Below are 14,900 nucleotides of genomic sequence, written 5' to 3'. Positions count from 1 at the left end.
ATAATGTTAGGATATCTAAACACAGTATTGGGTAGAATCCCTGAGCTAGAATTACAGAATGAAATATGCAAGAGTCACATAGGATGAAGTATGGTTAGCTTGTAGGCTACCTACCCATCCTTTTAGGCCCGGTTTAAGTTCTATCTCTTCCACAAATTCTTCTCAGCCCATACCATCTTACAACAATCATTTCCTCTTTTTAACTTTAGTACCTATTGTCTATACTTATATTTGCCTCAAAACTCACTTTTCTTTCGTATGTCTTTATCTCTGTTGAAGGCACTACCATCTTAAGCACACAGGATCACCACCTTCATGTCACTCTCAAATTCTCATTCTCACCCCACATATCCAATTGCCAAATCTTGACATTACACATATAACATCTCTCACATTTCTCCCATTCTCTTCACGCGAACAACCATCATCTTAGATCAGTCCGTTATCACCTCGCACTTAGACCATTGCAATAGCCTTCTAATTGGTTTTCCTATCTGTTCTTTCCCCCTGTCAGTCTGTCTCCACACAGCTACCAAAGTGATATTCCTAATATAGGTCGAAGTCCAGAACATCATTACCTGTCAGCTGGACTGTTGCAGAAGCTTTCTTGTTTTTTTCTTTCCTGATCAGCATCCTGCCTGGTATGTTTTCTGGATCTTTGTGGAGGAGATTTTTTGGGGGGCACTCCCTCTGCTTTCAGTTTTTCCTTCTCTCCAATCCATCTTCCAAATACCTCAAATGATATAGTCACAGAATCAGTCAACGGACAGGCCTGCAATATAATCACAACGTGAAGAATAAGGATAGAAGGAATTTCCCTACAATCCTGAACTGTGTAAATGCCTTATTCAGCTGTAGAATTTTCTAGGGCTTTGGTCATTGGGTGAAAGGTATCTGATAAAAAAGAAAGAAAAAAAACTGCTGAATATTTACAACAAAAAGATTGATGATGCCACACAGGAACCACGTTGTGATTAGCTGAGAAAATCACTTTGCCTGCCCTCATTGGGCCTATATATAAACCCAGCAGGCCATTCTGCAGTTTAACAGTCCAGTAGTGGAGAGTACAAGTTTGACGGTTGGAGCCAGAAGTAGAAGAACCAGACACTTGAGAGGCAATCACTCTTGGTGGGGGGGGGACTTTCTTTCCTCTCCTCACCTCATTGGCCGTGTTATCCATGTCCTTGAAGAAATTGGACCAGTAAGAGGCAATACAACCATATGGGATCACAGGGGCATACCAAGGACAGATAGATATAGAGAAACACTTCTTATACTGATTACATTTTGAACTTTCTATATTAATTGAAGTGGGAACGTAGAAACTCCTTGTTTTATACTAGACAATAATTTATGTGGAAAAAGTGGATTATATATGAAACTGAGAATCTCTATTATATATAGCTTGCTTTTTAAAAAAGTATATGATTAATTCAGCAAGTCGAACAAGCATTTGTTAAATGCTTATATGTTCTAGGCATGGTACCAAATGTTGGAAATACAAATACAAGCAAAAAGACTGTTCTTTCCCTTAAGGAGCTTACATTTTAATAATAGAAGATAATATATGAAAGGCAGGGGTGGGAGGGAGACAGGAAGGTACTCTCACAGGGGCATGGTGCCAAAAATGAATAAAGGATAGTTGGTCTGGTCTCTTCCTCAAAATGGAAATTTCAGGAAGAGGTCACCAATGGGAGAAGAAGACCACAGGAACAGAGGGAAAAAGGCTGAGGTATGATGGCAAAGATTCCATGATATATTAATTCCATGTCATTGCCTTATTGTTAAAATGATTGTACTCACAGAATGAATGAATTAATAAATCAACAAACATTTATTAAGCACCTACTATATGCCAGGCACTGATAATGAGGGATGAGTAGCAGGTTCACAAGAGAATGAAGATACTTCCTTTGGGGAAGAAGCAGAAGACAGCTACAGCAAATGTCAGCATTAGCTCAGCAGAGAAGAAACTGAGCAGCACATGACAAAAACAGGAAGAGAAATATCAAATGGAAGCTTCAGAGGGGAATGCCAGCTATCAAGATAGGGTGGAATAGTTGGTTAGGGAGCTGAATGCTTAGTAATTAGAAGTAGCTGGTTGGTGGGAGTTGAAGCCATAAGAAGTATTATAACCAGAAGGCGTCCCTAAGCAGATATTAGGGAATGTTCCCTCTTGGGATGTGTGAGAGACTTTTATCACTTTTTGTATAAGGGGATTTTCCTTTGTCCCTTCATGATAGACTGAGCACACCATCTTGCCTTCTTACCTCCAGCTTTGCCCCTGGGCCTTTTCCAGTTGGACCATCCATCAAGACTGAACCAGGCCACCCATCTACTAGGCCATCTTCAGGAGCTGATAGCCACTAGCATCTTGGATTCCATTTTTGCCCCTTGGGACTTTTTCACACCCTGTCTTGCACTGAAACTTCCTTCTTCCCTCCCAGACTCCCTTGCCACATGTACCTGTTCCTGCCAGCTGTGAGGTGGGCCTCTTAGGATGTGACATCACCAATCACCATGAAGTTGTGCCTTAATGGAGGGCCTTGAACAGTCTAATCACCTGCCTCTCTCAATGGACTCCTCTTCAACCACTGATTGTATGCTTAGACTTACTCTTCCATGGTTAGCTTGCTCCTACCCACATATTCTCCCAACCCAGTGATTCTGAATCTCTAGCTGCTGGTGTGTAAACCCCACTTCCCTCCCCAATTACTGAGTGTGTTACTCCTATTTACCTTAACCTACCCCTAGCCTCCAATGTCTCATTTTGGCCACCCCTTCTACTATTCTCTTTGGAGTATCTGTTCCATAAAGAATGCAGTAATTCCTCCTATGCAAGTTGGGTAGTTTGGCTAAAAGACGGTCCTTGTTGTTGTTGTTGTTTGTCCTTCGTTCTCAAAAAGGACCATGACATCAGGAAGGTGATGCCATGACTTGTGAGTGAATTGGATTTCAGTGAGGGAGAGCTGTGCAAAGTGACCAGCCTCACTTTCTCCTCTAGAGCCATCAGAGTCCAGTGGCAAGATACAGATCAGGATGACTGGAGATGGCCTCCATTGGGCAAGGGTGGGGGAGATGACTCCTGATTGGCTGAGAACACAGCCGTGACATTGCATACCTGAGTGGAGATTTCCTCAAAGATAGTTGGAGGACTTTGATATGGGTAGTTGAGAGAAGAAAACTCACACTTTTGAATGGCAGATAGAAGATCTTTCTAGAGCTGCAGATATATAGGAAACTGATCTTCAGCATGTTCCCTGACTTTGAGCACTTGCAACCCTGGAGACTACTAAGAGTGTACTTCCCTTGGTGAGATTGTCCTTTCTCCTTGATTAAGAAGAGATCTTATCTCATTCCCAATTGAAGAGCGCCTATACTCTTGTATACTTTTTGGTTAATTCTAATCTATATAATTTCCCCAATTTCTGTTTACTTTGATAAAGGGGTATAAAAGCTATTCAGGGTGGTCTTTTGTATAACCAGTGTTTGGTGAGAGGGAGCTAAGCTGGTTACAATAGAAAGCTAAGTATTATCTGCCTTTCAATGTGGGAAAGTGGTGTTTATCCTGGGCCTCCAAGTGTTTTACCCTTAGATGACCAATATTTGAGTTGTGTTAGATAGATATAATCCTAGTCTAGGCAAATCCTATTTCTCCCTACCTTCAGGTTCCTTCCGTGCTGCCTACATACATGCCCATGCCTTCCCTGTCTTTAAACAATCCTTATTGGATCTGACCATTCTTGATATTATCTATAGCTTTCCTCCATGTGTCTTAATTCCTAGAAAAAGCCATCTGTACTCAGTATCTCCACTTCCTCTCCTCTTATTCACTTCTAAACCTTCTGAAATCTGACTTCTGACCTGATCATTTAACAGAAACCCCTCACTCTAAAACTGCAGGTGATCTCTTAATGGCCTAACCTTATGTCCTTTTCTCAGTCTTCATCCTTCTTGACCTCTTGGCAGCCAGTGACATTGTCTATCACTATCTCCTCCTGAATACTTTCCTTTCTCTAGGTTATAGTGACAGTGTTCTTTCCTGGTTCTTCTCCAATCTATTTGATTTCTCCTTCTCACGCTCGTTGCAGAATCTTCATGTGGGGTCACACTCTCTAGCTGTTGGTGTTCCCTAAGGCTCTGTCTCTCTTCTCTCTTATATTGTCAAGCTAGGTAATCTCATCACAACATCTCTCATATATATCCTCTTCTCTCCACTCACACAGCCATCATCCAAGTACAGGTGCTTATCTCCTCTTATTTAGACTATTGCAATAATCTTCTGATTATTCTCTCTGCCTCAAGTCTCTCCCCACTTCAGTTCATCCTCCACTTAGCGGTCAAAGTGATTTTCCTAAAGTGTAGGTCTGACCATGTAACCTATCCTCACTTATTACATCCTAGTGGCTCCCTATTATCTCCAATTTCAAATGTAAATTCTTGTTAAGCATTTAAAGTTCTTCATAACCTGACACCATCTCATCTTTCCAGTCTTCTTATACGTTACTCCTCTCCAAAAACTCCACAATCTAGATACACTGACTTTTTTGCCATTCTTCAAAAATGACACTTCATCTCCCTACTCACTCACTGCCTTTGTACTCACCCTCCCCCAGGCCTGGAATGCTCTCCCTCCCCATCTGCAGCTCCTGGCTTCCCTGGATTCTTTCAAGACTCAGCTCAAATCCTTCTTTCTACCGAAAGCATTTTCTGGTCTTTCTCACTACTAGTGCCTTGGCTCTGAGATTACCTTTCATCTACCTTATGTATATTTTGTGCATTTAATTATTTACATGTTCTGTTGATGGCCTTCTCAATTGGTGGGGGAGGGGTTGGAGGAAAAGAGAAAATTTGGAACTAAAACTTTTAAAAAATTGTTAAAAATAACTAAAGTTTTAAAAATGATTTATGTACACATTCTCTCCATTAGAATATGAGCTCCTTGAGGGCAGGGACAGTGTTTTTGCCTTTCTTTGTATTCTTTAGCACTTAGCACAGTGCCTCAAACATGGAAACACTTAATAAATGCTTGTTGACTGGCTGACTGATGTTGAGGTAGCCTTAGCAGTCAGGAAGATCTGGTTTAATGCCAGCTCTGACACATACTGTCTATGTGACCTTGGGCAAGTCACTTATCCTCTCAGGGTTCCAAACAACTCTCTAAGACTGTTATAAGCTGTGTATCAGTTCTGATCAACATTGGTTGAGTTGATTCATTAGTTATATAGTTCCTTTCACCAATTAAATCATAGGTCATGTAGAAAAAAATTACTGTCCCATGCTAATTAAAAGATTTGCTATTTGATTTATTGTTCCTGCAGGTCTGCAGGTAGGGAATGCATTGAATGATGGTGGGATTGAGCCATGTATTCCTGCCACTAAATGTAGGTCCTTTACATTCTGTCAGAGGGCAAGTAAAGGAATCTAATTTATTTATTTTTTTGCAAGGCAATTGGGGTTAAGTGACTTGCCCAGGGTCACACAGCCAGTAAGTGTCAAGTATATCTGGTCTGAGACCAGATTTGAACTCAGGTCCTCCTGACTCCAGGGCTGGTGCTCTATCCACTGAGCCACCTAGCTGCCCCAAGCAATCCAATTTACAATGGAGAAATTAAACAATCAAGAAATAGAACAGAGAAAAGAATGCTTTTGTTATTCCATGAGGCCTTGGTAAAAAGACATCTGGGATAATTCAGTTTTGTTTACTCTTTTGTAAGAATAATATCTTACACTTTTGATTACATTAAATTAAAATGGTTTTACATAAACAAAACTAATTCAACCAAGATTAGAAGGAAAGCAGAAAGCTGGGAAACAATTTTTACAACAAATATCTCTGATAAAAGCCTCATTTCTCAAATATACAGAGAACTGAGTCAAATTTATAAGAATACAAGTCATTCCACAATTGATAAATGGTCAAAGGATATGAACAGGAAGTTTTCAGACAAAGAAATCAAAGCTATCAATAGTCATGTGAAAAAATGCTCTAAATCACTATGATTAGAGCAGAAGTGGGCAACTTGTGGCTTCACAGCCACATATGGCCCTCTAGGTCCTCAAGTGTGGCCGTTTCACTGAATCCAAACTTAATAAAAGGATTTGTTCTGTGAAAATACTTAGCGCCCTGGCTGTTCAGTCATTTCATTCATTTCTGACTCTTTGTGACTCTATTTGGGGTTTTCCTGGCAAAGATACTGGAATGGTTTGCCATTTCCTTTTCCAGATCATTTTACAGATGAGAAAACTGAGGCAAACAGGGTAAAATGACTGGTCCAGGGTCATATAGCTATTAAGTGTCTGAGGCAAGATTTGAACTCAAGATGAGTGTTCCTGACTCCAGTCCCAGCACTCTGTCCATTGTGTCACCTAGCTGCTCCCCAAAAGTATCTACTACATATCAACTGCTTAATGCAAAAAGTAGGACAGATTCCTAAATATGGTATTAAGAGCTTTGTAATAAACTGTTAAATTCAGTGATAAACATAGCAAATATTAAATGGCCTTTCTCTCTCTACTTGAACATTTTCAATGAAAAGGAAACGCCTTCCTTCCTAAGTTAGGGAGCACTTGGATTTCATGGCTTTTGTTGAATCTTGTGTAACTTACTCTTCTCTGCTCAACAGTGCTCTAACCTACTGCCTACTTCTGTGTCTTCAGCCTAGACAGTCTGAGAATTCACACAGGTAAGAATTTTCTCTTCCTTGGATAGCTCATCATTCTCATGATTTCCAACTACTGCCTCTATGCTGATGACTTCCAATTTTATATCTCCAGCCCTGATATCTCATAAGAGACAGGAACAGATCCCCTTGTGTATATAGTACTGTTATATCACTGAAAGTAATGATGGGTTGGTCATGTCTTGAAAGTGAGGGAAACTGATAGATAGCTTTCGTGATCTACTGGTATCAAGCAGAATATGAAGAAAACTCAAGGAAGGTTCCTAACATGTTGGGTTGACCCTCTATGGTGAATTTATGTGAAGACATGGACAAAAGTTGTAGAGGATGCCATGGTAGGAGCGATATCCTAACTCCATCCTTCCATGCAAGCTAAGTAGGAAAACTGCCCTAATGTCCTTGAGATTTGATTCATTCAGGGGACTTGGGCTTGGGACCTTGGCATGGCTTCCTGGTCACCTAAGTACAAAACCAGGCAGGGCACAAGAGACTGGAATCCCTCCCTCCCTTCCTGAGGTTCCTGATGGTAGATTAGCAGCAAGAAAAATACTGGGAAGCTGAGTGACTGAATCAAGGCTTTATCCTGGATTAATACCTTCACTTTTCTGAACTTCCTTTCCCTGCTGTGGCTATGGAAATATACTTTTGTTAATGGTTATAAATATATTACCAGTGACTCATTTCATTCCAATTTCAAATCTAAACTACCAGGGAAGCAGCCTGAGTTAGGTCTAGCCCATTATAGGCATGATTTGCATCACTGGAAGGAATCCCTACATCAATAAGATCTCATCAGCAAAAGCAGCAGACATTTGACTGTTCTGAGTCATTTGGTGGTAGGTGGAGGACCAGCCATGCTTCTTTCTGCCTGGGGCAGCCCCTAGGTTAGGGAATCCTATGGCTCTATATATTCTGATCAGAACTCTCACACTGACCTCCACCACTCATGTAAAAATTAATTCAGCTCATCGAGAGAAAGAAAAAAGAGCCAGCAAGCCAGTGTGAGTGGCTACACTGAGATAGAAAGAAAAGTCAAGGGATGGGAAGGGGCACACCACCAGAGTCCCTGTAACAGAATCAGAATCTTTGGTATGAGCCTGTTGGTGTCTGCGCACTGTACCAGAGCACGCTGGTGGGAGAGTTATGCTGACTGAATGCCCTATGGATTACCACTCCCCGTGGTTGATTAATCAAGTTATCACAGGCATACCTCATTTTATTGTGCTTTGCAGGTATTAACATTTTTTACAAATTGAAGGTATGTGGCAACCCTGCATCAAGGAAGTCTATTGGCCCCGTTTTTCCAGCAGTTTGTGCTCACATTGTGTCTGTGTCACATTTTGGTAATTCTTGTAATATTTCAAACTTTTTCATTATTATTATATCTGTTATGGTAATCTGTGATCAGTGATCTTTGATGTTACTATTGTGATTGTTTTGGGGCTCCATGAACTTCACCCATATAAAATGGTGAAATTAATCAATAAATGTTGTGTGTTCTTATTGCTTCCCCCAATCCCATCTCTCTCCTTCTCCTCAGGCCTCCTTTGTTTCTACAGACACAATATTGAAATTAGGCCAACTAATAGTCCTAAATGGCCTCTAAATGTTTAAGTGAAAAGAAGAGTCAATAACTGTGGCAAACTTCACTGTTTGTCTCATTTTAAGAAATTGCTACAGCTACCCCAACCTTCAGCAATCACCACCCTGTAGTCAGCAGCCACCAACATCGAGGCAAGACCTTCTACCAGCAAAAAGATTATGACTTGCTGAAGGCTCAGATGATAGTTAGCATTTTTTAGCAATAAAGTATTTTTACTTAAGGTACGTACATTGTTTTTTTTAGACATAATACTACTGCACATGTAATAGACTACAGCATAGTATAAACATAACTTATAAGCACTGAGAAATCAAAAAATTTGTGTGATTCTCTTTATGGCCATATTTGCTTTATTGCAGTGGTCTGGAACTGAATTTGCACTGTCTCCAAGGTATGCCTGTACCTTGTTGAGAAAGGGTAGACAATTTCATTGCCTGAGGCTCCGCTCACAATCCCTGTGACTCTCTGCGTCATGACACCCTTCTAGGGCTCTCACACCACTCTATACGTTCCCTATTAGAATGTAAGCATATTGAGGACACGGGCTATCTTTGTATCCCTGCCATCTATCACAATGCCTGACACACATAGTAAGCACTTCCTTGTCCTGCCGGTTCAGTTGTAATTATCTATGTCTGGTGCATGACTTCTCTTTTAGATTTTTTTTTTTAAGTTATTGGCGACCAGGGAAAATGGTTCATTCACCGTCTTCTTAGTCACATTACTAGACCCTTTCCCTGCAAGGCTTCATAATGTCAATTGCATCAAGTCTAAGTTCCACTCAGTGCCCTCACTTGCCCCATCTAGCTGTTACTTACAGGTGCTCCCTTCCTCCTTTTATGCTTTATCTACAGATGTTCCCAATAAGGTCTCTCCCTTCACCGTCCTCTAGGCATTCTATACTTAGTTCTGTTTTATGCCTTTGTTCATGCTATTGCCTATGGCTGGAATGTCCTCTTTCTAATAGATGTTACTCATGCCTGAAAGTCCAGCTCTAATTCTCTCTCCTTAATGAAACCTTTCTTGGCTTTTTGGGACCACAGATTTCTCCCTACCTGTCTGAAACCCAACATATAATGAATGTCCTGCAGTATTTTCTAATTTTCTCATGGGTATATTGTCTCACCAATAGGAATGTAACTTCCTTGAAAGGAGATCTACCTAGAGGTTCTGTGGTATAAGGTAAAGGGCAGGGGCTCTTGAGTCAGAGGGAATGGGTTCAAATTCTCTTTCTGACCCTTCCTACTTGGGTGACCTTGGACAAATTACATAACTCCTCTGGGTCTCAGTTCCTTTACCTCTAAAATGAGTAAGTTGGACTTATGGTCTCCTATAGAGCTATGACCTCATACTTACTTTGTATCTCCCATAGTATATACTAGCGCTAGGCACACAATAAGTGCTTAATAAATACTTGTTGGATTTAATTATAATCTCAGGAAATCACATCCCTTAACAATTGCAAAAGTTGCTAGTTTTTTGAAAGATGCTGAGAATTGATCTTGCCTTTCTACTTCACATTTGGAGTTCAGAAGCTGAGAAAGTTAGCTCATGATTTTAAAATACCACTTCATGTCCATGCCTGAGAGGCCTTTAAGATTCACTTTGACAGCACTGGAATAGCATTACCCGAAATTGCCATCTACATCTTGTTAGACAAGAAATCTGCCAGGAGCAGATTTAACATTTGTGCTCCAGTGTCTACTTAGATGGCATAGTGAATAGAGTGCTGGGCCTGGAGTCAGGAAGATCTGAGTTCAAATGTGACCTCAGATCCTTACTAGCTGTGCGACCTTGAGCAAGTCACTTTACCCTGTTTGCCTCAGTTTCTTCATCTGTAAAGTAATCTGGAGAATGAAATGGCAAACTATTCCAGTATCTTTGCCAAGAAAACACCAAATGGGGTCATGAAGAGTTGGACAGGACTGAACGACAAAGTCTACTTAAGGTAAAGAGCTTAGGAAACTACTGGTGCCCAAAGGATGTTATGCAGGAGCTTCATTGAATATTTTCTTAACTGGAAGAGACATCTGCTCCTGGCACATGTAGGACAGGTGACTGCCCTAGTGTCCATCCACAGGCCCTGCAATTCTCCATATCAGAACCTCACTTATGTGGCTTCTACCACCTAAATGTAGGTTATATCCCCCTGTGAAAATGTAAGCACCTTGAGGGCAGGGAACATCTTTATTTTGTATTCTCAGTATCTAGCACTATGTGCCTGACACATAGTAGTTTCTTAAGAAATAAATGCTTATTAATTCATTCATTCCTTTGATCATTTATTCATTCATTCACTTCCTAAACAAGATGGATGCTAGGTCTGTCTCCTAATAATGATTGAATATCATACAGTGCCACCCAAAATAAAGACATTCTTCATCAATGTTTGTTTTTAACCAGCTTACCAGCTGCATTGGTGATAAATGTTCATGATCCAATTAATACATTTAATTTATTTTGTAAATATTTATTATAATTTTATTATTAAACACTTATTTTTTATAGTTTTGATGTTGTCTTTGTTCTTACACTACAATCACTTCCCTTTGATCCTCCTCCTCACCTCTGCATGGAACCAACCTTTGTAACAAATCAAACAATCAATAAAGCATTTATCCCAGGCATTGTGCTACAGTCTAGGGATACAAATACAGAAGTGAAAACAGTTCCTGCCTTCAAAGGACTTACAGTCTAACAAGGAAAAACATTTGAACCAAACCAACATCTGATGGCATCACCACATTCCACAACTACAGTCCCCTACATCTCTATTGAGGGCAGAGAGGCCATCCTTGGGCTTTCTGGTGATGCACTCCTGGAATCATTTTTTTTTTTTTTATGCTAGCACTGCTCTCAGGGTAGCCTGCTGTTTCTGTTCCAGTCTCTTCTCCAGTTTCCCCTCCCACGTCCCTGGTTCCAGAACCTTTTCCTCCAGACTGTCTTGCAAGCAGGAGCTTGTAGGCAGCTGCTCTGTACTTTTTTGAAATGAGATTGTAGAGGACAGGGTTGATGGATGCACTCAGATAGAAAAGCTGCAGAGCCACAATATTGAAGTACTGGGAGAACTGCATTGTCCTGGAATCCTTGGTGTTGATGTAAATGATCCTGCCAACATGAAAGGGCAACCAGCAAACTATAAATGCCAGAACCACCACCACTGCAAAGAGAAACAGACACACAAATTAACAAAGGCTCTTGCAACACAATTATACTTCTCTCAACATTCTTGGGATTTATCTGGGAGTAACCATTTGTTTCATGAGCAACAACAGAATAAACAAGAGAGAGATTTTTCTAACCCAACTTTCACCTACTGTATAAAGCCAACTTCAATACACATGAGCTTTAATTAGGGTCACCCACGGGGATGAGTAACATTTTAAAAATGTGATATCCAAAAAGGACAAAAGCTAGAACAAGTCACTTTGGCAACTTTAATTCCAAAAAAGCTTCTCAGGTATTATAAAGATGGTTACTTTACTAGGTATCCGATTAATAATGGAGCTGTACACCTTTGGAACCTTTAACATTTTACCTTGGCCTTTAGAGCAATTCACCATGTGGATAGACTGGGTTAGGGGTGGGGCTGGACTGAGGCATCATAGAACACTGAAATTATCTAGGGCAAAGCAAAACTAGATTAAAGATTCAGTTATTAATTATTCCATACTAGGCAGGAAGTAGCTCAAAAATGTAAGGATCATAGAGTTTGAGGGCACATCTGAAGTCATCTAGCCCTTCCCATTTTGCAGATAGGGAAACTGAGGCCCAGAGAGGTCAAGAAACTTGTGTAAATCACAGCAGTGGTGTTAGAAGCAGAATTCAAACTCGGGTCATCTGACTTCGAATTCAGCACCTTCCTCTGTGCTAAAATGCTTCTTGTTTGGAAATCTCACCTCTTATTTATATTCACATTTAACAAATACATGTTGTACTAAGTTCTGACAGTGCATCATAAGATCCTTAACCCCAAGGAGGCTACAATCTAGTGGGAGGAATTTAAAGAATAGACCCAAATAGCTGTAATACAAAGCAGAATGTGATAAATGCAGGAGAGGTAGAAACAAAATACTAGGCAAAATCTGAGGAGGGGGAGGTCTTTGGGGGGCGGAGGTGTGGGAAAGTCTTGATCTTGGCTTACCCAGAGCCAGAGATAGCTTTCTTGGGACCAGATAATAGGACCGAAGTAAAGATCCACTATAAGATAGTGGATCTGTCTTGGGACAGCGAAAGAAGGTTTCTGGGCAGTCTATAGTTTTTTTTGGGTTTTTTTGTGTATTTGTTTTGTTGTTGTTGTTTTCCAAAAACACCCATATCAAGACCCTAATTGGTCAAACAGGATGAAAGCTGCTTGGGGGCTAGGTTAGTTTTCTGGTTTTATTTGTTTTTAATCTTTGGTTACCACTTGCACAAGGTAGCTCTCAATAAAAGTATGTAGAGTTGAGCTGGGTTGATTTGGGGATACACATTGGAGGGTTGAATGTGTATGCGAAGGAGAAGAGAAAGGAAGTAGGAGAAAAAGAAGGGAGAAGATGAAAGAAGAGGAAGAAAAAGAAAGGAAGAGAGAAGAGGAAAAAAGAAAAGGAAGGAGAGAAAGAGGGAAAAAAGGAGTCAGAACAAAGAAAAAGGGAGACAGATAGGAGGAAGAAGCGAGCCTCGAGGAGTAAAGGGAGGACGAGCAGTAGGCTTCCCACCTTTCTCCCGACGCCCGCTTCCTCCGAACTCTTCCCTTACCCAGGACCCGCACGGTCTGCCGATGGTCCTTCTCCCGGCCCGTGGTTGCTGGCCCCCGCAGCGGAGCCCCGCTTCTCCACAGCGCCCGCCCGATCAGTCCGTAAAGGACACTGAGGCAGAGCATGGGCAAGAAGAAGTAGGCGGTGGTGACCCAGAGCATGACGCGCAGGACGCCCAGATGCTCCCGGCTTGGCCGGCACTCCCGGCTGAACAGCACTGCCGCCGCCGCCGCGCTCCCCGATGGAGCGGACTGGGAGGGCGTCCCGGCGGAGGGCCGGGCAATCAGCTGAGTGGTCTCCGAGGGCAAGGAGAGAGGGGCGGCAGGCCAAGTGCCATTGGCAGCCAGCGTCCCGCCCTTCACTCGGTGGGGGGCCGGGTCCTGCTCGACGCCCACTAGAAAGAAGAAGGGGCCGGCAGAGAGCAGCGCTACGACCCAGAGCGCTGCAATGAGTGCTCGCACGCGGCGGCGGGTGATGAGGACGCGGGCGCGCAGAGGAAAGCAGATGGCCAGGTAGCGCTCCACGCTTAGCGCCGTGATGTGCAGCAGGCTGGCGTAGGTGCAGCCCTCGCTTAGGTAGTGCGAGAGGCGGCAGAGCAGCTGCCCGAAGACCCACGGTCGGGAGCGCCACAGGCGGTACAGGTCGAAGGGGAGGCCGAGCAGGATGAGCAGGTCGGACACGGCCATGCTGCCCAGGTACAGGTTGGTGGTGGTTCGCATGTCCCGGTAGCGCCGGATCAGCAGCACAGTCACCACGTTGCCGCTCACCCCGACGGCAAACAAGCTGAGGCACACGACCGTCACGGGCACCAGAGCGCCCAGGGGGAAGGGAGAGCAGCGGCTCTCGTCGCAGCGGGGCAGGGACCACGGCCGGGTCTCCGGGGCTGCGCCATCGGTGCTGTCGCTGCTGCTGCTGCTGTTCCAGGGGCTACCCATGACCGCTGAAGGGCAAGCGGGCTGGCTGGGGGACTTTAGCGCATTCTGCAGGGGCCCCTATCCATGAGCGAGTGTTCCTCCCTTCTCGCCTCCTCGTAAAGAGTTAGGAGACTGTGGAATAACGAGAGAGGGCAGATGCTTTGGCCACCCTTCACTGCGCGGGTCTCAGGCACTGCCACGGCTGGTGGAGACCAACCTAAGCCTCTTCTAACCTGACCCTGCAGTCTCCGCCTCTTTCTCCTGCCCATTTCGCGCTCCCCGGTGTCTGCTTCCCGGCAGACCCTGGGACACTTGGCCTTCATCTCTCTCCACTTGCGACATGGAAGGGCAGATGCTCTTGCTGCCTCTTGGGAAGAGATTTTTGAACCATAATGAAGTTACATCAATGGGCGCACGGAACAGCATTTGTCAGGGGAGGAGAAAAAGAGACCAACCAATGAAGTACTGCGCGCTCAGTGCCTTCGGCATAATTTCTTTAAAATGATGTTAGCTTTGAGCTCACCTCAGTGCAACATAATGTTTGGTGTGGGAGAAAGGAGCATTGGACCGGGAGTCAAAGAGAGCTGGGATTCTTGTCCCGGGTCTGATAACCAAGGTCTTTTAACTTGGGTCTCAGTTGTAAAACGAAGAAGTTAGACTAGAAAGTCGAGTTAACCTTTCAGCATTACTGTCCTATGAACCATACTACCCTCCTTATCTCCTCAGTGAAACAGAACAAAACTTAAATATAATTTATTATATACGCAATATTAATATCTATGTGTTGTTCAGTTCTCTTCGTGTTCCTGTGGGCATACCAGTCCGTCCGTGGGGTTTTCTTGGCAAAGATACTGTAGTGGTTTGCCATTTCTTTCTCCAGTGGATTAAGGCAAACAGAAGTTAAGTGATTTGCCCAGGGTCACACAGATAGTAAATGTCTGAGACTGGATTTGAACTAGGGTCT

At 42.9% G+C, this 14,900-nt stretch overlaps 1 protein-coding gene across 1 annotated transcript; it reads right to left on the bottom strand.

The window, feature by feature from the left end:
* Nucleotides 1-10,793: 10,793 nt before the first annotated feature.
* On the bottom strand, nucleotides 10,794-14,079 carry MLNR (motilin receptor). Its single transcript, XM_020993820.1, has 2 exons — nucleotides 13,024-14,079; nucleotides 10,794-11,446 (listed from the first exon to the last, which is right to left on the bottom strand). Exons 1-2 carry the CDS (start codon nucleotides 13,955-13,957, stop codon nucleotides 11,058-11,060), a joined length of 1,323 nt encoding a protein of 440 aa, XP_020849479.1. The 5' UTR covers nucleotides 13,958-14,079; the 3' UTR covers nucleotides 10,794-11,057.
* Nucleotides 14,080-14,900: the final 821 nt, after the last annotated feature.

The sequence above is a fragment of the Phascolarctos cinereus genome, unplaced genomic scaffold (genome assembly GCF_003287225.1).
Source record: "Phascolarctos cinereus isolate Bilbo 61053 unplaced genomic scaffold, phaCin_HiC Scaffold_726;HRSCAF=1367, whole genome shotgun sequence".
NCBI lineage: Eukaryota > Metazoa > Chordata > Mammalia > Diprotodontia > Phascolarctidae > Phascolarctos > Phascolarctos cinereus.
This window is presented reverse-complemented; position numbering and strand designations above follow the sequence as displayed.